At 44.6% G+C, this 26,860-nt stretch overlaps 1 protein-coding gene across 1 annotated transcript in view; it reads right to left on the bottom strand.

Annotated features, from left to right (window-relative positions):
* LOC141085801 (ranaspumin-like) overlaps positions 1-26,860 on the bottom strand; it is a 54,921-nt gene that overhangs the window by 19,370 nt on the left and 8,691 nt on the right. The window contains exons 5-11 of the mRNA XM_073571366.1: positions 26,771-26,821; positions 25,286-25,351; positions 23,129-23,176; positions 20,583-20,627; positions 19,899-19,946; positions 10,112-10,156; positions 8,503-8,553 (exon numbers count right to left, since the gene is read on the bottom strand). Of these exons, the coding sequence (XP_073427467.1) occupies positions 8,503-8,553; positions 10,112-10,156; positions 19,899-19,946; positions 20,583-20,627; positions 23,129-23,176; positions 25,286-25,351; positions 26,771-26,821 (354 nt within the window). The remainder of the gene's footprint in view (positions 1-8,502; positions 8,554-10,111; positions 10,157-19,898; positions 19,947-20,582; positions 20,628-23,128; positions 23,177-25,285; positions 25,352-26,770; positions 26,822-26,860) is intronic.

The following is a 26,860-nucleotide window of genomic DNA, read 5'->3' as shown; positions in this document are numbered from 1 at the left end:
GATAGATGGTGACTTACCGTTAGTGTGGGATCTGCACCGATTGGCAGAAAGGTGAATTTTTATTCCCGTTACAAAATGGAGTGACAGGTCAGATGCTCAAACACTGCTCCATTCACCTTCTATGAGGCTGCCAGAAAAATCTGAGTGGATGGGCAGGTGAATGTGACTATTTTCTCTCGATCTGAGAAAAACAGTCCGATTATGCTAATCAGAGTTTGATCAGTGTGGGATTTGTTTTTCTTAGAGGGGGAAAGAAAAAAAGAAAAAAAAAAATCAGTCAGTCCTTGAAGATCGGACCGCACTCGATCGTCATCAGTGTGTGGTCCGATGTTTTCCACAGGCCCATTCACATCTGACACTCAGATCAAAATCGGGCATGTCACCGAGTGGTCGGAGGAAAAAAAATGGACATGTGCACAGTCCCAGAGAAAAATATGGTATAAGTGCTATCCATGAAATCAGTGTCGGACTGGAGCACCTTGGGCCCACCAGAGAAAATCATTCTTGGGGCCCACTATGTAGCTGTATAGAAATAAATACAAGACCACCAATTGTGTGGTAAAACACGCTAATATCAGGGTATAATATAAGGTAGTTCACGTCTTAATTATGTAGCAGGGGTTGGGGTAGAATCATAGAATTATAGAGGGTTAGCCCCTTCATAGAATATAATGTAGCCCCCTCACAGAATATAATGTAGCCTTCCACACAGAATATAATATAGCCCCCCTGAAAAAATAATGTAGCCCCCTCGTAAAATATAATGCAGCCCCCTCTCATAGAATATAATGCAATCCCCTCATAAGGTATAACGCAGTCTCCACCATAGAATATAATGTAGCACACTCATAGGGTATAATGCAGCCACACCACAGAATATAATGCAGCCCCCATAGAGTATAATGTAGCCCCCTCATAGGGCATAATGCTGCCCCCCTCATAGAGTATGATGTAGCCCCCCCTAGAATATAATATAGTCCCCTGAGAGAATAATGCAGCCCCACCAAAGAATATAATGCAGCCCCCATAGAGTATACTGCAGCCCCCTCATATAGTAATATGTAGCCCCCCAGAATATAATGTAGTCCCCTGAGAGAATAATGCAGCCCCACCACAGAATATAATGCAGCCCCCCATAGAGTATACTGTAGCCCCCTCATATAGCATGATGTAGCCCCCCAGAATATATTGTAGTACCCTTAGAATGATGCAGTCCCCCCAACAGAATATAATGCAGCTCCTCTCCACCCCATCATTGTCCTCATCACCACCTCCATCATTGCCTTCTCCCCCACCACCCCATCACTGCCCATTCCATCATCTCAATCATTGCCTCCTCCCCACCACCATCATTGTCCATTTCATCACCTCCATCATTACCTCCCCCACGAACCTCATTGCCCATCACCTCCATCATTGCCTCCCCCCACCGCCATCATTGCCCATCACCTCCATTATTGCCTCACCACCACCATCATTGCCCATCACCTCCATCATTGCCTCCCCAACCATCATTGTCCACCTCCATTATTGCCTCCCCCACCATCATTGCCCATCACCTGCATCATTGCCTCTCCCACCATCATTGTCCATCACCTCCTTCATTGCCTCCCCAACCAATATCATTGTCCTTCCCCACCACCCCTCTCTCACACACACACAAAGCAATGCACCACATACACACACGCAGGCACACAGACACACAGCACAGCTCCCCGCAGCAGCAGCACATCCCAGCAGCCTCTTCCTTGCCAGAAGCTTTCTGCCTGAGACAGCATGCTGGATGATGACATTATCCAGCTGGGCTCTCTCAGACAGGATGCGCCGGGCAGGAAGCAGGACGCTAGGATGTGCTGCGCTGTGTCTGTGTGCCTGCGCTGTGTGTCTGAGTGCCTGCGTGTGTGTATGTGGTGCGGTGCTTTGTGTGTGTGTGTATGTGGTGAGGTGCTTTGTGTGTGGTACGGTAGTGGGGCTTTACATGCGGGCAGTATTAGCTGCGGCCTGCGGCTAACGCTGCTCGCTATTAGAAAAATGGTATTCACACCTCTCCACGCCCATAGGGGTGTGGAGAAGCGTGAATATCCATTTTCCTTTAGCAGCAGGGACAGGTCTCCAGCTGCTGCTATGCTGGCACAGGGTGGGCCCCCTTGACTCAGGGGCCTCATAGCCACTGCCTGGGGGCCCTTGGAGCAGTGGGGGCCCTTGGAGCAGTGAGGGCCCTAGGCAGGTGCTGGCCAGTATGCCAGCAAGTATCAGTGCCTCAGCCCACCGGAGAATCCTCCGGTTTTCCGGTGGGCCAGTCCGAGCCTGCATGAAATCCCCGGATAGCAATCGTTCAGTTTAAATTGTTGTGTCCATGAACCCTAACACTTGGAAGCCCCAGAGGGAATGAATGGAGAGGTAATTGAGCATTTATTCTACCACCCCAATATAACAGGGATAAAAGTGCCTTGATCTGCCAGTCAGTGAAGGTCTCATTGATCGGAACCTCACCGATCAACAAGTTATGCTCTGTTATGAATGAGTCACCGTAGGAGGCAGACACAAAAATAGAAGCTACGTCCAGAAAATCAGAGAAGTTGGCAACTATCAGATTGCAGACCCCTGAACCTATCAACACAACTAGCAGTAGCCGTGGGGGGTTCCTACGATGCCCTAGACCCCTCGATCACAGCCGGAGCGCTAAATAGCCTAAAGACAGAAAAGGAAATCTAAACTGCCCCAGAGCAGATCCCAAAGTAAAAGGCAGCCCCCAACATATAATGACGGTGAAGCAAGATGAAAAAACACTCTCACAGATAGAAAGATAGGCTGAGCAAACGATGGGGCCCAAGCTAACTAAACAGAAAAGGAAAGGAAGGTTGCTATCTGCAATCTGCCAAAACCCTATCAAAGACATAAGCCAACAGCTGATATGGAAAAAGACCCTGAAGCAGCTAGGCTTCAAAAACTAAATCAGCACTCAGGTATTTTCAGAAGACAGAGCTAAAGGAATTCAGCTCACCCCAGCAGGGAATGGCAGAAATCCAGAAAAACAAAGCAAAACAAAGTCAAAGCACCAATGCAAAAAGCCGAGCAGAAAACTTAGCTTTAGAAGAGCAGGAATTCAGACTGGTCTCCAAGGATCCCACAGAGAAATCACCCGCAGGGCAGAAGGGCGTCGGCAGCCTTATATCCAGTCAGTAACTCCACTCAGCCAGTCATCATCATCAAACTCAGGTGTTTGATAATCAGGCTCACTACCTTTCTCTACCAGAAGAGGGAGTTCCTCGGGCCTCAGTAGTGAAGGGGAAAATTAACTCACAACAGTACCTCCCCCTTGAGGAGGGGTCACCGAACCCTCAACCACGCCACCAGGGCGATCAGGGTGAGCCCGATGAAAGGCACGCACCAATCTTTTGGCATGAATATCAGAGGCAGAGACCCAGGAATTATCCTCCTGACCATAACCCTTCCACTTAACCAAATACTGGAGTCTCCGTCTAGCCAGACGGGAATCCAGTACTTTCTCTACCTCATATTCCATGTTACCTTCAACCAATACGGGGTCTGGAGGTGCCACCCCCGGAACAACAGGTTCAACAAACCTCTTCAACAAAGATTTATGGAACACATTATGGATTTTAAATGTGACAGGAAGAGCCAAACGAAAAGAGACCGGATTAATAATCTCCAAAATCTTGTAAGGTCTAATGAATCTAGGCTTAAACTTAGGAGAAGCCACCTTCATAGCAATATTTTTTGATGATAACCACACCATATCACCAACCTTAAACTGGGGACCAATGGTCCTATGTCGGTTGGAAAACCGCTGGGCCTTTTCCTGGGAGAGAGATAACTTATCCACCACTTGGTCCCAGATCTGGTGCATTCTCTCCACCACAGTGTCAACACCTGGGCAGGCAGAGGGCTCCACCTGCCCTGAAGAAAATCGAGGATGAAACCCAAAGTTACAAAAAAAAGGTGACATCAAGGTGGCAGAACTAGCTCTATTATTTAAAGCAAATTCGGCCAAGGGCAAAAATGAAACCCAATCATCCTGATCAGCAGAAATAAAACATCTCAAATATGACTCCAAGGTCTGGTTTGTTCTCTCTGTCTGCCCATTGGTCTGAGGGTGAAAAGCAGAGGAGAAGGACAACTGAATTCCCAGCTTGGAACAGAAAGTTCTCCAAAATCTAGACACAAACTGGACTCCTCTGTCAGATACAATGTTCTCAGGAATCCCGTGCAAGCGAACCACCTGTTGTAAAAACAGGGGCACCAACTCAGAGGAAGGCGGCAACTTAGGGAGTGGTACAAGATGAACCATCTTAGAGAACCTATCACAAATCACCCAAGTAACAGTCATCCTTTGAGAGACAGGTATATCAGAGATGAAATCCATTGAAATATGGGTCCATGGCCTCGTGGGGACAGGCAAAGGCATCAACAACCCACTAGAGCGAGAACACGATTTAGACCGGGAGCACGTCCCACAGGACTGCACAAAATTCCTGACATCACGAGACAAGGAGGGCCACCAAAAAGACCGACTCACCAGATCTCTAGTACCAAAAATACCTGGATGACCAGCCAAAGCAGAGCAATGAACTTCAGACATCACTCACTTCTTCCACTGGTCAGGAACATACAACTTTCCACTGGGACAACGCTCAGGTTTGTCCTCCTGGAACTCTTCCAGAGCACATCTCAAATCGGGCGAGATGGCAGAAAGAACCACCCCTTCGCCTAAGATGGTAGCAGGCTTGGTCACCACGGGAGAATCAGCAAAGAAGCTCCTAGAGAGGGCGTCTGCCTTGACATTCTTAGTTCCAGGAAGAAAAGAAACCACAAAATCAAAACGTGTAAAAAACAAGGCCCACCTAGCCTGTCTAGGGTTCAAGCGCTTAGCCGACTCTAGGTAAATCAAATTCTTGTGGTCAGTGAGGACCACGACTTGATGCTTAGCTCCCTCCAACCAATGTCTCCACTCCTCAAATGCCCATTTCATGGCCAACAGTTCCCGATTCCCCACATCATAGTTACGTTCAGATGGAGAGAACTTTTGGGAAAAGAAAGCACAGGGATTCATTTTAGATGTTACAGGATCCTTTTGGGACAAAACAGCTCCTGCACCAATCTCAGAAGCATCAGGTTGCCGCAAAACCGGGGCGGAGGTGAATCTTCGCTTCAGCTCCTGAAAGGAAGAAACAGCCTCCGGAGACCAATTTAACACATCAGCACCCTTCTTAGTCAAATCAGTCAATGGCTTGGCAATACTAGAAAATTTTGCTATAAATTTCCGATAAAAATTAGCAAAACCCAAAAACTTCTGGAGGGCCTTCAAAGAAGTGGGCTGAACCCAATCGTAAATGGCCTGTACCTTGGCCGGGTCCATTTCAATAGTAGACGGGGACAAAATAAATCCCAAAAAAGAAATCCTCTGTACTCCAAAAAGGCATTTAGATCCTTTGACATACAGGGAATTCTCCCTCAAGATCCGTAACACAGTCCGAATATGTTCCACATGAGAATCCCAATCCTTGGAGAAGATCAAAATATCATCCAGATAGATAATCAAAAATTTATCGACAAAATCTCAGAAAATATCGTTCATGAAGCACTGGAAGACAGAAGGGGCATTATTGAGCCCAAAAGGCATCACCAGGTACTCAAAATGTCCCTCCGGAGTATTAAACGCCGTCTTCCATTCATCCCCATGCTTAATGCGAATAAGATTATACGCCCCCTGAGGTCAAGCTTGGTAAACCAGCAAGCACCTTTAACTCTGGAGAATAGATCAGAAATCAGGGGTAACGGATACTGATATTTAACAGTAATTTTGTTGAGGGCACGATAATCAATACAAGGTCTTAATGATCCATCCTTTTTGGCTACAAAAAAAAAACCGGCACCTAAGGGTGACGAGGATGGTCTAATATGACCCTTCTCCAACGCCTCCTTAATATAGGATCGCATAGCCTCATGCTCGGGTACAGATAAATTGAAGAGCTGACCCTTGGGAAATTTACACCCCGGGCTCAGTTCAATTGCACAGTCATAACTCCTATGAGGAGGCAGAGACGCAGACTCATTCTCACTAAATACATCATAAAAGTCCGCCAAATAATCAGGAACATCATGCGACTGAGGAGAGGTGGAAAACACCGGAGCCTCACTAAAGGCACACCGACAACCCCAACTCACCACAGACACAGATTTCCAATCCAAAACTGGATTATGAATTTGTAACCAGGGAAACCACAGAACAATAGTATCATGCAGATTATGCAACACCAAAAATCTGCAATTTTCTTGATGGTCTGGGGCAACCCGCATTACCACCTGGGTCCAAAACTGAGGTTTATTTTTAGCCAAAGGAGTAGCATCAATCCCCCTCAAAGGGATAGGCGTCTGCAGAGGTGTCATCGGAAATCCACAACGTTTAGCAAAATCCAAGTCCATTAGGTTTAGGGCTGCTCCCGAATCCACAAAAGCCTTGGCGGAAAATGTGGACAGGGAGCAGATCAGAGTAATAGCCAGAAGAAACTTAGGTTGAACACCACCAACAGAAAACGTGTGTGCAAAGCGTTTCTCTCGTTTAGGACAGACAGAAATAATATGCGAGGCATCTCCACAGAAAAAACACAACTTATTACGCCTTCTGAACTCCTGACGCTGCTCTCTGGAAAAAACTCTATCACATTGCATAGGTTCAGACATTTGTTCAACAGGTGGCAACACCTCTCGTGCAGCTTTGCGTTCGCGCAAACGCCGATCAACCTGAATGGCTAATGACATAGAATCGTCAAGACCAGAGGGAACATGAAATCCCACCATAGTATCTTTTACGGCTTCTGACAACCCCTTCCGAAAGAGAGCAGCCAAGGCATTATCATTCCAGGTAGTAAGTACTGCCCACTTTCGGAATTTTTGACAGTACAATTCTGCAGAATCACGACCCTGGTTCAATGCCAGCAGGGTCTTTTCAGCCTGATCAATGGCATTAGGTTCGTCATACAACAACCCCAAGGCCTGAAAAAATGCGTTCACATTAGTCAGAATAGGATCATCTGGTTTCAAAGAAAACACCCAATCCTGGGGATCACCACGCAGCAAAGAGATGACAATTTTAACCTGCTGCGCGGAGCTCCGACGAGTTAGGCTTCAATGCAAAAAAAAATTTACAATTTTTGAAATTCAAAAATTTAGACTGATCCCCAAAAAATACATCAGGTGTAGGAATCTTTGGTTCAGCAGCATGTGAATGAGCAAGGTAGGCGGAAATTCCCCGCACTTTCGCAGCGAGCTGCTCCACACGATCAGACAATTGCTTTATCTCCATTGAGAGAAAAAAAAATTCCCCCTACGGCCTCAGAGATATAGAGGAAGAAATATACACTTTTTTTTTTTTTTTTTTTACAATTCTTTCCTGCTATTGAGTACCCTAGGATCTGCGGTATGGCGGGTGATTCTGTTATGAATGAGTCACCGTAGGAGGCCGACACAAAAATAGAAGCTACGTCCAGAAAACCAGAGAAGTTGGCAACTATCAGATTGCAGACCCCTGAACCTATCAACACAACTAGCAGTAGCCGTGGGGGGTTCCTACGATGCCCTAGACCCCTCGATCACAGCCGGAGCGCTAAATAGCCTAAAGACAGAAAAGGAAATCTAAACTGCCCCAGAGCAGACCCCAAAGTAAAAGGCAGCCCCCAACATATAATGACGGTGAAGCAAGATGAAAAAACACTCACACAGATAGAAAGATAGGCTGAGCAAACGATGGGGCCCAAGCTAACTAAACAGGAAAGGAAGGTTGCTGTCTGCAATCTGCCAAAACCCTATCAAAGACATAAGCCAACAGCTGATATGGAAAAAGACCCTGAAGCAGCTAGGCTTCAAAAACTAAATCAGCACTCAGGTATTTTCAGAAGACAGAGCTAAAGGAATTCAGCTCACCCCAGCAGGGAATGGCAGAAATCCAGAAAAACAAAGCAAAACAAAGTCAAAGCACCAATGCAAAAAGCCGAGCAGAAAACTTAGCTTTAGAAGAGCAGGAATTCAGACTGGTCTCCAAGGATCCCACAGAGAAATCACCCGCAGGGCAGAAGGGCGTCGGCAGCCTTATATCCAGTCAGTAACTCCACTCAGCCAGTCATCATCATCAAACTCAGGTGTTTGATAATCAGGCTCACTACCTTTCTCTACCAGAAGAGGGAGTTCCTCGGGCCTCAATAGTGAAGGGGAAAATGAACTCACAACAATGCTCTATCTTGTGGATAGATGATAACTTGTCTTCACTGTAAAATCTCAGAAGTCATGTCACTATCACCACAATTAATAATAGTCACAACCTCCCTCCTTCTCTGCACAATGATAACTGCACAGATCAAAGGACATTACCAGAATTCATTGTCTAATATATATGTGACACATCTGTTATTAAACCAATTGATATGCTCTTTTAGGCTTTATTTACAGACATCTTAAGAACAAAATGAGGACATATTTTCATACCACTGTTTCTCCGGATCCAGTAATATCACCCGCTAAGCAAGCAATCTTTATCTGAAATAAAAGTAAATAACATATTTCTAGCATTTCCGTAAACATTCCACGCTATTCCTGCATGCTACTCATTTATACAGCGCCATTAATTCCACAGCGCTTTACAGACATCATCATTGCTGTCCCCATTTCAGCTCACAATCTAACTTCCCTGTAAGTACTTGTATGTCTTTGTAGTGTGGTAGAAATCAGAGTACCCAGAGGAAACCCACATAAATATGGGGAGAACACACTCCGTACAGATGTCCTTGGTGGAATTTGAACCCAGGATCCCGGTACTGAAAATCAACAGTGCTGTTAACCACTGAGCCACCATGCATTTGAAGTAGTAAGAATCTTATAGTAATACTATGACTCTGTTCACACTTGCCATAGTTTGCCTTTAATACAAAAACAGTACAGTGATGGATTTGTCAAGTTACAGATACCATTACCACCTGACAGATTCCATTGTTGCATGTTTATAGATATACAAGGAGGAGTGGATTTGATCTGCGCTGCTAGAATGTCATAGACAGGCTGAGAGGACCAAGGGTACATAGCCAATCCAACTTTACTGCTCACTTTACATGTGGTTGTCCTGAAAAGGAGTCTGTTTGACTGTGAAACACATTGACGGTAAACCACTTTTTTCTACCGGTGGTCATCGGATCCTGTCTTTGACATTCCACCAGCACAGATCAAATACACTCCTTCTGGTTTATTGGTGCATTTAGTTCTTGTGGATGCTACAGTGGCTGTTATCTTCACGCTACTAGTGGTTGTGTCACACAGAACCCCCCAGGTGAGCATACCATATGTTTTCTTACACTGCATAACCCGTATAGGACACTATGCACTTTACATTTTTTTCTCTGGCTGCAGGCTCTCTTATACCATTCAGTATGCATGTAGATCAATTCTTCTAATGAAATTTGATGGAATAAGCAATGGAGTCTCCAGACAATTGTGAAAATTAAAGAACATCTGATCACTTACCCTAATATATTATTTTGGGCATGTGTCACTTGTTGTAATTGATCCTTTATGTGTAAAAGTAATTTTCTGTCTGCTCCAGGTCTATTTTTGCATTGATTGGTGAATCCATCAGCAGCTGTTCTCTTATTTATTATATATCTGTTTCATGCCATACTCACCAGAGGCGGCCGCTCCACTCCTGGGAGCCATATAGCATTAGTGATTTCCTGCAGTCACCACAAAGGCGACCTTAGTTAATGGAAATCTGAGCTCTCCCAATAGTGGCTGCAGGGAGAGAGTTTTATCATGTGCCGTGTAAAGGGAGGTAGAGGAGTTGGAGAATCGTCAGCCTACTTATGTCAGTTGTCTGCTATAAATACTTTGTTCACTCCGGTATTGATGATGAGGAATCAGTCGAGCCTAATTCATTAAGAGACACTTGTTCGATGTCAATGTTTGTCATGATGACCAACCGTCACAGGGTGGGGCGAGCTGGCAAATACTAAACATTACTTATTTACCAAATCATGCCGATTCTTTGGTGCTTTAAACAAGTTGTTACTTATTAAATATAAATTAATTTAAAAAATGACAAACTTACCAAGAAATCAATGACTTTCCTTACAGGTGCAGCATCCTGATAGGGCTAGAAATGATGAACAAAAAGTAACAAGTTAAATTACAGTGAGCTCTCAGACTTATTCATCAAAATGAGGTCTGTCCGGTTTCTGCTAGGGAGTCAATCACTTTGCCAGACAAACTAGTACAGCACACTGTGCTATTCTGTCCAGTATCTTCAACAGCGGCTCCTAACAAAGCCCCTAATAAAGAAGATAACACATCTTAACCACTTCCCGACCACCGACAGTAAATAAACAGCGGTCTTTGCTGAGCTTTGTGCAGTGCCGACATTCCTCTACCGTCGGCGGTCTTCCAACGCTCAGAAACTCACAGTCCTGCAAGCGCTGGGATTCCGATGCAGAGCGATAACACTGACTAGCAAAATCATCGGGACCTGATTGGCTCAGATACAGATTATGTTAACCCTGTATTATCTTCTAGATGCCACGATCAATGGCGATCCCGACATTTAGAAGAATTTTAAAGGGAGAGGGTTACTTCTCTCACCCCGCTGACACCTCCGTAACGTGATCACAGGGGAGCCGAGAGTTGTGATGGCAGCCGGAGGCCAAATGATGATCTCCGGGTCTGCTTGCTACTGTAGCCTGTTACACTCAGACAGCAGCAGGGTCTAACAGGCAATCTGCCAGTGTGCAACTGACAGTTCTCATGCATTACAATACTCACTACTGTTCTAGATGAAATTCACGAGAGGTGTAGTTTCCAAAATGGGTCACTTGTGGGGGTTTCTAAAGTTTTGGTATGTCAGCGGCTCTTCAACTGTAACATGTGTGGTGTAGTAACCACTGAGTCCACTAGGGGGCACTGTGTGGATGTCCTAGGAGAAAGGATGAATGGCAGAATACTGAATGGCCGTTATGTATCTCAAAGTGGGTGGCTTTGGGATGGAGACTTATGTTTTAATCAGCAGTGATACTGCTGAAGTGTTGTTTCAATGTGTAAGGGAGAAGTCTCCAGTTAACTAGAGAGATGGGCAGACCTGGTTATCTACAAACCCACCCAGGGGGTGTGTTTAAAGCACTATTGTAAAGAGTGTGTAAAGGCTTGAAGGACCTGTGATGAGGTCAGAGTCATGTGACCCGGTGGGCGTGGCTATGGACCATATAATGTGGCCAGGGTAGGTCACATGGGGGTGAATGCTGGGACCTGGTTGGTCCAGTGTGGAAGGTCCCGCTGGGATGGGGCTTCCTGCCTGACAGCACGTGTGGACGTTGTGTTTAATGGCTGCAAGTGCCTAAGAGTTCCCTGGAGGGAATGAATGTCTGCAGTATGGAGAAGCAGCCATGAGAGAACCCTGACGGGGTGAGATATAACTGTGAGGCTGAAAAGCCTGCGTATTGGACATTGCTGACAGAGTGAAGCTCTGTCATGTACGCTATGCTGTTTATATATTGCTGGTCATGGTTTATGATGTTTAATAAACCGCATGGACTGTTCTGAGTTTATGGAAAACCTGTGCCGGATCTGATTTTGTGGCTGCCAAGCGAGTGATCCCCTACTTAAATGACAGCGCTACCTCACACATGGCTTTCGCAACCTATTCCAGCCAATTTTGAGCTTCAAAAGTCAAATGGTGCTCCTTCTCTTCCGAGCCCCGCTGTGCACCTTAAGAGCAGTTTTCCAAGACATATGGTGTATCAGCATACTCTATTTATTTTAACGGCTGAACTTTATTAAATTATGTGAAGCACCTGTGGTTCAAGGTGCTTACCACACATCTATATGAATTCCTTTAGGGGTGTAGTTTTCAAATTGGGTCACTTGTGGGGGGTTTCCACTGTTTAGGCACATCAGGGGCTCTGCAAACATGACATGGTATCTACTCCAGCCAATTTTGCATTCCAAAAGACTAATGGTGCTCCTTCCATTCCTGCCGTCCGCCCAAACATTAGTTTTCCACCAGTATGGAGTGTAACGGGGTCATCCAAGCTGGGGTACCTCTTTCAGTACCACCCCATGTTTTCGGAGGTCCACTCTGCATTGGCTGGAGTCTGAATGAAGGACGCTGGCTGGAATTCCTCTGAGTGCATGGGTGCATATAAAAGATCACTGCTTCTCCATGTATTTCCAGTCTGAACACACTTTACTCACAGAATATATCACACAGATACAGAGGGCCGGCCAATAGACAAGCGTCAGGCCAGACATGCATTACAAAAGCCGCAGGTGGCCGGAGCCTGCGGATGTTTACTGTGGGAACTACAAAGGTGGGGGGAGGGCGGACACTGCTGATACATTAGGGACATGCATCTCACATGGAACCTATTATATATACATATAACTGCACAACATATTCTGGGTGCTGAGTGGTTCTGTAACACGGCTCCCCCTTTTCAGCGACGCGATCGGCATGCACAGTCTAATCCTCAATGGATCGGTTTGGGGATGACCGAAGTGTATGGGGTTGGTACAAGTTCCGTTTGTCGACTTAGTCCATCGGCGTTACCATTTTGTTTGCCGGGTCTGTGGTGGATGGTGAAGTCCAGAGGTTGTAGGGCTAAACTCCACCGCAGCAATCTGGCGTTGTTTTCGGAGTCCCGATTAAGCCAGACTAGGGGATTATGGTCCGTTAGGAGGGAAAACTGTCGTCCATACAAATATGGTTGCAACTTCTTGAGTGCCCATAGTACCGCCAGGCACTCCTTCTCGATTGCCGCATAGCTTACTTCACGGGGCAGTAGTTTCCGACTCAGGTAAGCTACCGGGTGTTCTTGGCCGTCCGGCCCGACTTGGCTCAGTACTGCCCCCAATCCAAACATAGAAGCGTCTGTGTGAACCAGGAAACGTTTAGTTGGATCGGGTGCAGCCAATACAGGGGTATTGGTGAGGGCGTCCTTTAGTTGGTGGAAGGCTTCCTCACACTCTGGGGTCCAGGTTACCTGGTGGGGTTGGTTCTTACGGGTCAAATCAGTGAGGGGCTTGGCTACGCTGCTGTAATTGGGAACAAATTTCCTGTAATACCCCGCTGTCCCTAAAAACGCCATGACCTGGGTTTTAGTGCATGGGATGGGCCACTTGGCTATGGCCTCAATCTTGGCTGGTTCTGGTCGCTGTTTCCCACTTCCCACCCAATGCCCTAAATACTGAACCTCTGCTTTGCCCACGTGACACTTGTTTTGGTTCAGGGTGATTCCGGCCTGGTGGATCCTGTCCAATACTGTCTCTAGGTGATTTAGATGCTCTTCCCATGTCGCACTGTAGATGGCGATGTCGTCCAGGTAGGCACAAGCATAGTCCTGGAGACCATCCAGAAGCCGGTCAGCCAGCCTTTGGAAGGTCGCCGGGGCATTCTTCATCCCGAATGGCATAACTTGAAACTGGAATAAGCCGAACGGGGTGACAAATGCCGACTTGGGAATAGCGTCAGGACTAAGGGGAATCTGCCAGTAGCCTTTGCATAGATCGATGGTGGTCAAATACTTTGCCCCCGCCAGCCGGTCTAACAACTCATCCACATGCGGCATGGGATATGCATCCGTCACTGTTTTCTCATTGAGCTTACGATAGTCTACACAAAACCATGTAGTCCCATCCTTCTTGGGCACTAACACTACGGGGGATGCCCAGGGACTATCTGATTCTTCAATGACACCTAAACGCAACATCTCTTGTATCTCTTGTCGCATCTCCTCTCGTACAGACTCAGGGACGCGGAAGGGGTTTTGTCGCAGGGGGGTCTGATCCTGGGTCTCAACCTTGTGTTGTGCCAGGCGAGTGTACCCCGGTCTCTCTGAAAACATCCTCTGCCGCAGCCCCAACAACACCTCCGCCTGCTGTCTCTCCCGGGGGCCTAGGTCTTCACCCAAGTGTACCTGGTCCCATGTTTTAGACTGAGTCCTTTCCCCTAAAACATCCGGCAAGGGAAGTCCGGCTAAATCCTCTGCTTCAGGTGCACAGATGGCCACTACCTCTGCAGGGCACTCCCGGTAGGGCTTCAACATATTCACGTGGAACATGCAGATAACCCTGGGGTCGTCACAATCGGTGACATTATAGGTTGTGTCGGCTATTTTCCCCACTACCCGGTAGGGCCGCTGCCATGCAGCTTGTAACTTGTTCTGCTTAGTGGGCTCTAACACCAGGACCTTCTGTCCTATTTCCAAGGTGCGCTCTCTGGCCCTCCGATCGTACCATACATGCTGGCGCCGCTGGGTCACCTGCAGGTTCTCATGTACAACCTGGGTCAGCTCCTGTAGGCGGTCCCGGAATTCCAGCACATAGGGTACAATAGGTACCCCTTCTATGAGGCCCTCCCCTTCCCAGTGTTCCAGCACTAAGTCTAGGGGTCCCCTTACCCGTCTCCCGTATACCAGCTTGAACGGGGAGAACCCCGTGGATTCTTGGGGCACCTCCCGATAGGCAAACAGGAGGTGTGGCAAGAATTTCTCCCAGTCCCTGTAGGTCCTGGTAAAAGTCCCAATGAGCTGTTTTAATGTCCCGTTAAAGCGTTCACACAACCCATTGGTTTGCGGGTGGTACGGGGCGCTTCTAATGGACTTTACGCTGCACAGCTTCCACAGTTGGTTGGTCACCTCTGCTGTAAACTGGGTACCCTGGTCCGAGATAATCTCCCGGGGAAATCCAACCCGTGAGAAAACCTGGAGCAGGGCGGCCGCCACAGTCTCTGCCAGTATGTTAGGTAGCGCAACCACCTCTGGATACCGTGTGGCATAATCTACCACTGTCAATATATACCTTTTCCCTGATGGACTGGGTTTGGCTAACGGCCCTATCAGATCGACCGCTACTCGGCTAAATGGTTCCTCCACAATGGGGAGGGGGCGTAATTTGGCCTTGCATCGATCCCCCCTCTTGCCAATGCGCTGGCAACTGTCACAGGTCTGGCAGTACTGATGAACATCATAGGTTACCCCCAGCCAAAAGAAGTTTTGTGTCAGACGATGCCTGGTGCGACTGACGCCGAAGTGCCCGGCCAAGGGTATATCATGAGATTCGCAGCAACTCCTGCCTATACTTCTTGGGAACTAACAGCTGTCGTTTTATAGTGGGGCTCGTCCCTGTGTGGTGCTGCTCTGTGATCCGGTAGAGGAGTCCCTGCTTCCATACAAACTGTTCCCCTTCCAGTACCCCTCTCCCCTCCTGTGCCTTCCCACGATATTCCTCTAATGAAGGATCCTGAAGTAACTCCCTCTTAAATTCATCTGGGGTGGCCCAAGAAATGTGTCTGGCTATGGGAATACGTGTAGGGCTGGAATGTCTTACCTGGGCCTCTGAGTGTGATTCCGCCTCCGCAGCTCGAGCTGGTCTCCGGGTGGTCACAGGATATGTCTCAGCCAGAGGGGCCACCGAGAATGCAGACAACATGGGCCCCAAGTCATTTCCCAGCAAGACGTCTGCAGGCAAATCCTCCATCAAGCCGACCTCAACAAGGCCATCCCCGACTCCCCAGTTCAGGTGAATCCTGGCAGTGGGTAGTCGATGTATGGCTCCCCCTGCTACACAGACTGCCACTGTCCGGTCCATCTTCTCTTCGTCCCGGACGAGATGAGGCTTCACAAGGGTCAAAGCTGCCCCGGAATCTTAGTCCCTGCATACGTTTCCCATTAACCCACACAACCTGTCGATGCTGTTGTCGATTATCTGCCCGGGCTGCCTGCACGGGGTCTACTTCATGCAGCACTTCCTCCATCTCTTCCACCCCTTGGTTAATCGTAGCTCCCAATGCCGGGTCAGCTTTGCCTTGGTAGCAGTGTACAGCAGACCGGCTGAAGGTAGCTGTTCCCGCCTTTGGCCACTGGGTATGCTGAGTCCGGTTGGGGCATTGTCTTTGCAGGTGGCCCAGCTGACGACAGGTGTGGCATCGCGCCCCAGGGGGACTGTGGTAGGTTTCTAGCTGGTCCCCCTACAATCTTCGGTGGTTTGAGGCCCTCCAGGTCCATGGGCGGGCCCATAGTGACCACCTTTGATCCGGACATCTGTGGCCTCCTGGCATCATGATGTTCATCGGCCAGACGAGCGGCTTCCTCAAGAGTCGTTGGCCGCCTGTCCCGAAGCCGTTCCTGTGTCTCGGGGTTTAGTCCATTAAAGAATCGTTCTAACAGGAAGAGCTGGAGGACGTCCTCCTTAGTGGTTGCTTGGCTCCCTTGTACCCACTGTAGCAGTGACCGCCGTAATTTACAGGCCCATTCAGCGTGGGTATCGGTTACGCATTTTATAAGTCCGCAGAACTTTTGGCGGTATGCCTCTGGTGTCAGCGCATACCGGGCCAAGATCACTTCTTTGATCCACTCATAGTCCATACAGTCCTCATCAGGTACCGTGCGATAGGCGTCCGCTGCCCGGCCTGTCAGCTTGCTGGCCAGAATCTGAACCCGTTCCTCCGGCTTTACTTGATGAAGGGCACACTGCCGCTCAAAGTCCTGCAGAAAGCCATCAATGTCTTCCTCTGCCTCCCCCAACTGTCGGAAGGCATTGTACTGGATCTTTTTGTGGCTTACTGTTGAAGGTACCTGGTCGAAGGCCAGAGCTCCCCCTGCTCGCTGACTCTCCTCTCTCCGCTCTGCCATCTCCATCTTGGCCAGCTCCACTTTGATCCGCTCTGCCGTCTCCATCTTGGCTAGCTCTATCCTGGTCCGCTCGGGCCATCTTTTCCTTAAGATCAGTACGCACATCAGCCATCACCTCTCGTATGATCTCTACTGCAGGGTTTGGGCCATAGAACGCCAGTCTGTCCTTTACCTCCCTCTGGAATTCGGTCTCCTCCACATTCACATTGGGGGGCGCTGCACTGTCGTGTTCCATGATGGCTGCTATCAAATCCGCTTTTGTTTTGTTGCTGGCGATCAACCCTCGGGCTTCCACCAGGTCTTTTAATGTAGTCCTCTTAACTTCTGGTAATTATTTTCCATTCATTCCTTTCCTCCTGTAGAAGGGGTATCAAGTCCCGATGGCTGCCACTGGTGTAACGGGTCATCCAAGCTGGGGTACCTCTTTCAGTACCACCCCGTGTTTTCGGAGGTCCACTCTGCATTGGCTGGAGTCTGAATGAAGGACGCTGGCTGGAATTCCTCTGAGTGCATGGGCGCATATAAAAGATCACTGCTTCTCCATGTATTTCCAGTCTGAACACACTTTACTCACAGGACACAGAATATATCACACAGATACAGAGGGCCGGCCAATAGACAAGCGTCAGGCCAGACATGCATTACAAAAGCCGCAGGTGGCCGGAGCCTGCAGATGTTTACTGTGGGAACTACAAAGGTGGGGGGAGGGCGGACATGCTGATACATTAGGGACATGCATCTCACATGGAACCTATTATATATACATATAACTGCACAACATATTCTGGGTGCTGAGTGGTTCTGTAACATGGAATATCACCATACTCAGGAGAAGTTGCATAACAAATTGTATGGTGAAATTTATTCTGTTACCCTTGTGAAAATGCAAAATTTGTGAATGAAGTAACATTTTTGTGGGGAAAAGTAAAATGTTATTTTTTTCCTTCTACATTGCTTTAATTCCTGTGAAGCACCTGAAGGGTTAATACACTTCTCAAATGTGGTTTTGAGCACCTTCAGGAGTGCAGATTATAAAATTATGTAACTTTTGGGTATTTTCTGTCATGCAGGCACCTCAAAGTAACTTCAAATGTGATGCGGTCCCTCAAAAAATTGGTTTTGTAAATTTTGTTGCAGAAATGAGAAATTGCTGATCAACTTTTAACCCATCTAACGTCCGAACAAAAAAAATGATGTTTCAAAAATGATGCAGATATAAAGTAGACATGTGGTAACTGTTATTCATTATGTATTTTGTGTGATATGACGATCTGGTTAAAGGGAACCTATCACCAGAAAAAGCACTATTAATCTGAAATATGGGGCAAATCTGTAGGCTAATAGTGTTACTAACCTGCCCGGTGCCCTCACTTAGCCGTACGCTGTTGGGAGAAAATGAACTTTGTTCCCACCGGCAGTATTCCGGTTTCAGTGACGGGGGCGAGAAAAGGTGAGAAAGGAACAGTTTGTTTTTAGAAAACAAATTGCAACCAGAGGACATGGGTTTTCTAGAACCCAAAACCCCTTTAGAGAATAATGTAGTACTTTTTGTGAATGGCTTGTTTATATATGTTTTGGTAGATGTGCCAGGTTTGGATTGTCTGTCATCTTGATTCCTTCTTTCAATCTCTGATATGGTTTCCCTTTGGCTGGGTCTGCATGGCAACTCTTTGGCAGTAACAAATTGTGTTATCATATATTGTGGCACAATACAAGTAAATGGTGTACCTTGATTGTGCTACAATGTACAATGACCTGTGTCACAGTCAAAATCGATGTCTATCCCCAGCCTAATTCAGTCTACATTCCAATAATGCATGGGTCTCATCATATTGTTCCTGCTGCCATCTAATGGTTGCCAGTGACAGATCAGTAACATAGAACTGTTGTCCTCTAATGTATACAGCAGAGTCTCAGTTTATCCTATGTGTTGTATATAGCAGAGTCTCAGTGTATCTTATGTGATGTATACAGCAGAGTCTCAGTGTATCCTATGTGTTGTATATAGCAGTGTCTCAGTCTCAGTGTATCCTATTTGATGTATACAACAGAGTCTCAGTGTATCCTATGTGATGTATACAGAATAGTCTCAGTGTATCATGTGATATATACAGAATAGTCTTTGTGTTTCATATATGATATATACAGCAGAGTCTCCTAGTGCTATTCTATGTGATATATATAGCAGAAATGCAGTGTATCCTATGTCATATATATAGCAGAGTCTCAGTTTATCATATGTCATATATATAGCAGAGTCTCACTCTATCCTATATGATGTATACAGCAGAGTCTCAGTGCTATTCATACAGCAGAGTCTCAGGGTATCCTATATCATGTATACAGCAGAGACTCAGTGTATCATATGTGATGTATGCAGAATAGTCTGCTTCATATGTGAGGTATACAGAATTGTCTCAGTGTTTCATATGTGATGTATACAGCAGAGTCTCAGTGGTGTATCCTATATGATGTATACAGCAACGTCTCAATGTATTCTATGTGATGTATACAGCAGAATCGGAGTGTATCCTATGTCGTATATATAGCAGTCTCAGTTCATCATATGTCATATATATAGCAGAGTCTTAGTGTATCGTATATGATGTATACAGCATTCGCAGTGTATCTTATATTCTGCATATAGCAGTGTCTCTATTAAAATGTTTCCTACAATGTTTCCTATGTGATGCAGATCAGTGATATCACTGTTCTCTTATATAATGGCACACATTATATTGGCAGATTTGTGAGTCTTTTTAAAATAAAAACTATTTAGAAGTAATTATATCTTTGCTGCTTCTAATAAATCACAGCACAGCTTTCATTTTTTTCTATTCTTGTAGACTGAATGCTGTGCTGCGATTGGTTGTTGTGGGCACTATTCATTTTTAAAGAGCAGAATGCAAAACATAATCTGCTCTGTGATTGGTTACTCTGGACAGAAAGCCAGTTTTTATTTTAGACAGTAGTAAGGACATATAAAAGGTCAGGCAGGACAAAGCTGGGTGGCTGGAAAAAGAGACAATAGCTGCCAGGAAAAGACCTTAGTATACTGTATGTGCTGGACTGCTGGTCAGACTTTGGATCACATGACCTATATAGAAGGGGGGGGAATTCAAAGGTGTAACTCAGATTAGCTAATTTGTTAAATCTAATTTCTAATCTAAATTGTAACTTCTTTAATCTTATTCTTCCTCATGCCATTCACATTCTTACCTTACAAAATGTATCGTCTATAGCTGTAATCACGGCTGGAAGTTTCGTCTTCAATTTAAAGAAAAAAAAAAATCAAACAAAAAATTGTTATTAGTCATTTTCATTTTGAGTTTAGAAAATAAATGTGAAGGGAAATACATAATATGAATCCTAAAAGGTTTCACAAATAACAATTTCTGTTTGCAAACAAAAACTAAAAAAGTAAACAAAACTGTGAAAAAAAAGAATTTTCATTGATCCTGGGTTTTTTTTTATAATTCGATATATGGGAGTTGAAAATAAATTTACCGCAGTTATGAATTAGTTTTCATCAATCCTCAAGAGACTTGCTTTGCCCATTGCTGCATAAATATAATAGGCTAATACAGTATATTCAGCATATTATATGTTGATGAGCAGGTTAATATCGAAAGTTATATGTTCTACTAATATATAAACATATAAAAAAAAGTGTTAATAATGCACACTTCAATGTTTCTATAAATGAATGTATGTAGAGATATCTACGATCTATCTAGAAATCCTGTATATAGATATATGCATATCTCTCTGTATATGTAGAAATATATATATGTATTTTTTCTTTATATTTATTTATTTACATATATTTATTTATAAATACATTTATATGTACATTATTAACACTGTTATATATGCTCATATATGTGTAATTAATGATATTACCGCAATAGCTGCAGCCAAACAGTCTGAAGTCAAAACACCTCCGGCCTGTGAAAGGAAAAACATAACAATCATTATGTCATTTTTTCCCAGTAATGATGCATTTTACATAAACATTCTTTTTTGGTTTTCCTCTACTTGAATAATACATGAACACTTAAAGAGATGTGAAAAAAATGTTACTCACATATTTTAGCATAATGTTACTTTATCTTATTCCTCTGTATTATGTTCTTATCATTAAACAGTTATTCCCATCTATGCAAGTTATCAACTATCCACAGGACAGGTTAAAACTTCTTGATCACTGGGCCTACAACTGGAAACCGCCCTAAGGCTGGGATCACACATGCGAGGAATACGGCCGAGTCTCGCATGTTAATACCTGGCACTGCTGCCGGCCTCGGGAGCGGAGCGTTCAGCTCCATGTATTGCTATGTGGCCACCCGCTCCTCCCGAGGCTGGCGGCATTGCCGGGTATTAACATGCGAGACACGGCCGTTTTCCTCGCATGTGTGATCCCGGCCTAATCCTGAGAGTCCTGTGCTCTGAGGTGCCCCTGTGGAATGGAGTGGAGGCCACACATGTATAATGTACTCCGCTATCTTTGTCAGTTCATACACAGTCAATGAATCAGAGGCCAGAATGTGCTTCCACCCCTTTAAAGGGAACCTGTCAGCAGGATTGTGCACAGTAACCTGCAGACAGTGTCAGGTCGGCGGCGTTATACTGATTACAGAGATACCTGGTGAGGAAATCCGTCTTGTGGTTGTTGTTTAATCTTTATTTCCAGTTTTGAGTTAATGATATGCTCGTGCTCCAGGGCAGCCTTTGGTGGGGGTCTTCATATGGTGCTCTGCTTGGGTATTCATACTGATGGCTTATGACAGGTCACTGATCCCTCACTGCCCTCTATTTTACATAATGAATATTATATTTATTGTAAAAAAAGAAATCACCTGCAGCAGGCAGGCGGCGGTGTCTGCGCAGCAACATGATCGCATGTGTAATGTACATTAATGGGAACCTGTCACCCCCCTAGAGTTTTTAAGTAAAATAGCCACCTTGTGCAGCACTAATGCTGCATTCTGTCAAGGTGGCTCTTTTATTTAGCATCCCTTCCACCGCAGAAATAATCATTTATAAAATTGGTCAGACATACCTGATATTTGTCAGGGGGGCAGAACTTTCGCCCCTGGACACAGACTCCTCACATACGTCAGTCATGTCCAGCTTTAGAATTTGGCGCCGCCTCCTCAGCATTCATTTCTTTTTCTTGTGCCTACTGCTTTGCTGCCCTGCTTAGCTCCACCCCTACTGGTCACATGGTGCTGACGTCATCACAGGTCCTGCTGGCACCTACTGCTCTACTGAGCTCCGCCCCTACTGGTCACATGGTGCTGACGTCATCACAGGTCCTGCTGGCACCAATGCTTGCTGAGCTCCGCCCCTACTGGTCACACGGTGCTGACATCATCACAGGTCCTGCTGCACCACTGAAAAGAATATTACAGCGCAGGTGCGAGAAAAATAAATGAACGCTGAGGAGGCAGCACCAAATTCAAAAGCTGGACATGACTGATGGATTTGAGGCGTCTGTGTCCAGGGGGGAAAGACCTGCCCTCCTGACAAATATCAGGTATGTCTGACCAATTTTAAAAACGATTATTTTGGCGGTGGAAGAGACGCTAAATAAAAGAGCCACCTTGACAGAAGGCAGCGTTAGTGCTGCACAAGGTGGCTCTTTTACGTAAAAACGCCTGGAGGGGGTGACAGGTTCCCTTTAAATTGTTTTATTTGATGATATAAGTAAATTCATAAATAAAAAAAAAATGCCTCCTCTAAGATAGTGCCGCTGGGTATCAGCTATCGCCAATCGCCGGCAGATGCTACTGTGCAGGCGCCGGTGGCACCATCTTGCTAGCGTAAAAAAAAATTGTCTTCGCTAAGATGGCGCCGTCCGCGCCTACACTGCAGCATCTATCAGCGATCGCAGATAGCCGCTATCTAGGAGACTTTTATTTTTAAATTTACTTCTATCATCAAATAAAACAATTTAAAACACATTACACATGCGATCAGGCTGCAGCACAGGCACCGCCGCTTGCCTGCTGCAGGTGATTTTTTTTTTTTTTTTACAATATATATAATATTCATTATGTAAAATAGAGGGCAGTGAGGGATCATTGTCCTGTCATAAGCCATACACAACAATACCTAATCAGAGCACCACATGAAGACCCCCCCACAGGCCGCCCGGGATACGAGCTTATCATTTACTGAAAACTGAAAATAAAGATTAGACAACAACAGATTTCATCACCAGGCATCACTGTAATCAGTATAACGGCGCCGACCTGACACTGTGTGTAGGTTACTGTGCACAATCCTGCTGACAGGTTCCCTTTAATTCCAATTAATAAGTTCACAGACCCATTAAGTACATTCTTTCAATATATTACACGCTGCATCACTCCTTTTTTCTGTTTAGTTAAAAAATACTTATGATACCAGAAAAATACAGTCTCCGTGTATAATTATGTCCTTACCAATTGGCACAACAGGTCTGTAGCAGCTTCATTTAACCCTAGTCCTCCCTGCAATGTTAAAGAACATACAAAATGATTATATATATATATATATATATATATATATATATATATACGGTATATATATCTTATGTATAAAACATTTGACAGAGAGCGAGTAGATCAGGTTGGCAATAGTATAAAGATTTCCTAAAACTGGAGAATTTATCCTGATTGAATGTCATTGTTTATTACTATATGAATGCTGATTATTAATGCTGAATATATTTCAAGCTCATCCCAATCTTGTGATTACTGAGCCAGATGGAAATTGCAGAGTTCATCAGCAGCAACCAAGGAAAATGTATTGGAAGCTTAATATCAATTGATAATAATGTGATGTAACGATAGAGGATGCAGCAGCTGCAGATGGGATTTTGTAAGCCAAAACCAGGAGTGGGTGATAAATGCAGAAGTGGTGACGTGTTTCTTTTATACTTTTCCTCTGATTGTTCCTCCTGTTTTTGGCTTGCAAATACTGATGTAAAATACTGACCAAATACTGAACATTAGAGTTGAGCGACTTTGGTCGGATTGGGTTTCATGAAACAAAATTTGTTTCATGGGGAATATCATCCGTTCAATGCCGACTTTTATTTCCCATTGACTTGCATTGGGGTTGGGTTTCGGACGAAACTCCGACTTTTTTTGCCCTAGTCGGACCAGTTTTATCTGAAACAAATTTTGTTTCATGAAACCCGATCTGACCAAAGTTGCTCAACTCTACTGAACATGTGAATGTGGCCTAAGCAGCATAAAGCAAAAAACCAATTAGATTCTTACACAGCAGCTTCATGCCGGGCAGAAAGCCCATCTATCAGTCAGGCTCTTCCACTGGACCCTGCATGCTGGTAAGCGCTCCAGGCATATTCTTCAGATATCTCAGCTGCACCCCAACCTTGCAGGATATGGTAATAATTTGTCAATTGCTGCAATACTGCACATTGTTTGCTGTGATTTTCATAAGACACAGATCATACGGCACAGTTTTGCTGTGATTCTAAAATTGTGTCAAAAATAGAGTTGCTTTGCTGCAGTTAAGGAAAACAATGTAATTTCTGAATTTTTTTGTGGGCCTTAGATCTCGCTAACATGAGCGTATCCGGTGTTAGCACTCAGCCAAATATTAATCTATGCGGCACTGCAGATCTGCATTTTTTTCTCAAACCGCATGCTTGCTGCGAGTAGATCCACCATTCGGATCACGCTCACCCATTCAAGTCTATGGGGGCGTGTACAACATCAGACTGCACTCAGATGTCCTCCGAGTGCAGTCCCATTTCCGCAGACTCAGACAATGGAGAAGATGGAGAAACTAAATCCATATTCTCTACATCTGTGCTGCGATTTTCTCATGCGAGAGAATTGGATCACACTAAGGTGACACTCGGATGAAACTTGAAGCAGAGTTTGAGCAAAGTGTCATTAACATAATGGATCCAAATATATGATCCTCTGACCCCGGCCTCAGTGCGGATTAGAAACAAATCTGCCAAATCTGAAATGGCCTCAGGTTATATTCTAATATAGTGGTCATGCTGTTGTTTATTGTTGCGGCTGCTGCAAATTCACAGCAAAATGCGGTAGATTTTCTTAAGTTTCACAAATTTTCCAGCATTTCAAAGCAATTTTGGTAAATCATCTCAAAATAACAGGACATACCCTATATATTTGAGGGTATGCAAATGTAATTTTAAACATGGCAGATCTGCACCAAAAATGCCCTATAATTATTATACAATACATCACACTGGGGTTATAAAAACACAATACATATACAGCAAAAATTAACCCAAAGGAATTTAGGGCTTCTCTATGGGTAGACAGGCGTCTAGTGGGCAGTTATCTTATGTGTAACGCCAGGATTACACCCAGGGTTACATCGTGTAAGTATTAGCGCCCTTTGGTTTAGATGACATCATTATTTGTTGCATTCACCTTTCAGCACAAGCCAAGTCTATGCTGGCAAATGTCTCAATGAATAGTCATTTACTTATCAGATGTATTAGATGTTATTGCTTGTTTTATGTAAAACTGGAAAAATTATACTGAAAAACTAAAATGTATCCATATTCATAGTATTTAAAAAAACAAAAAAAAAACAAATAAATAACTTACAGTAAGTCTGAGAACAACGCTGCCAGCATGTTCTGCAGCCTTTGCTGCATCTCCACCAATATCTTCCTGTAGTGGGATACAAATGTATAAATATTTTACAGTCATTTCAGACTAACAAATAGATTTTCTAATCATTATTTTATTATTTGACTTAGCTATAAAAGCTTTCATGAATACATAAATGAAATTCGGACTTTCAGATTCATAATTTAGATTTGGAATTCTTTCTATGGGTTAATACAAGTATACCGTACGCATTGATTTCAATTTTGCAAAACAAAAACATATTGTTTAAAGCTTTATTTAATTTTGTTTTCTTAATGGACTGGATGTGTTATCAATTACAGGATGTAGAGAACATACACATGGTATATTATAGAAGCGTGGTAGAATCCACAATAAGGCCTCTTTCACACGTCAGTGTCTCCGGTACGTGTAGTGACAGTTTTCTCACGTACCGGAGACACTGATACACATAGACCCACTCAAATGAATGGGTCTATGCAGATGTCAGCATGTTTTCACAGACCATGTGTCCGCGTGCAAAACACGGAGACATGTCCGTTTTAACATGGACACATGGAGAACAGTTTACACTGTCCTCCGTGCTCACGGACTGCCGCCGGGAAGAAGCACTTCAGTAAGCGCTGTCCCCGGCGGCTGGTGCTGACCATGGCTGTGATTCTTCTCTCCTGCTCTGCCAGCAGGAGAGAAGAATGAATGAAAACCCGACATGGGGTCCCCTTCATTTTATGAACCAACCAGACGAAACAGAACTGGGGGCTGTGACCCTCAGCTGTCAGCTGCATCAAGGTTGGTTCTCTAAAATTGAGGGGTCCCCACGATGTTTTTTTAATTATTTCAATAAATAATGCTGTTTATAACATTTTAAAAATTAAAGTTATTATATATTGAGGGAAAAATTGAGGCTCTGCTTTTTTTGTTTGCGTGTGTGTATATATATATATATATATATATATATATATATATATATATAATTTCTTACGTCTTTTGTCCCACTTAGGAGCTTTTGACGGCCATTTATACCTATATTATGTAATCTATTGGAATACCTTTGTATTAGCAGAGTAGTTTGCAGACAAGTATCTCTCTCTGGAATGGCGGGGGGCGCTATCGTGCATTGCGGTCAGTGGAGAGGTGGCTGTACGTGCAGCGGTGTCTCCATTTATTTATTTGAAATTTCCAAAAATTGAAGATTTGATTTTCCCTCTTGCTTCTCTTTTCGCATACACTTTCTCAAGACAGATTTTAGTCCCAGCTGATGCCAACAAAACAGCTGGGAATAACACTCAAATTCTGTATTACTTGTACTATTTTTCCAGGCAGATTTTTCTTTCCAATCTTTTACTTTTTTTACTTAAATAAGAAGTGAAACTGAATCTTCTGAAGACGCTACCCTGTATAACACAGTGTAAACTATGAACATTATCCTGTGACATTTTAATTTGTTTTCTGTTGTCTTACAATTGTTGCATCTGTTCCAAGTACTTCATCAAGATGACATGTAAGCTTTTCCTATTAAGAGATTAGAAGAAAGAAAAATAAAGTCAAGTT

The sequence above is a fragment of the Dendrobates tinctorius genome, unplaced genomic scaffold, assembly GCF_039654945.1.
Source record: "Dendrobates tinctorius isolate UK_male_01 unplaced genomic scaffold, ASM3965494v1 ptg000029l, whole genome shotgun sequence".
Lineage (NCBI taxonomy): Eukaryota > Metazoa > Chordata > Amphibia > Anura > Dendrobatidae > Dendrobates > Dendrobates tinctorius.
The sequence above is the reverse complement of the archived record's forward strand: the minus strand, read 5'-3'. Positions and strand labels throughout refer to the sequence as shown.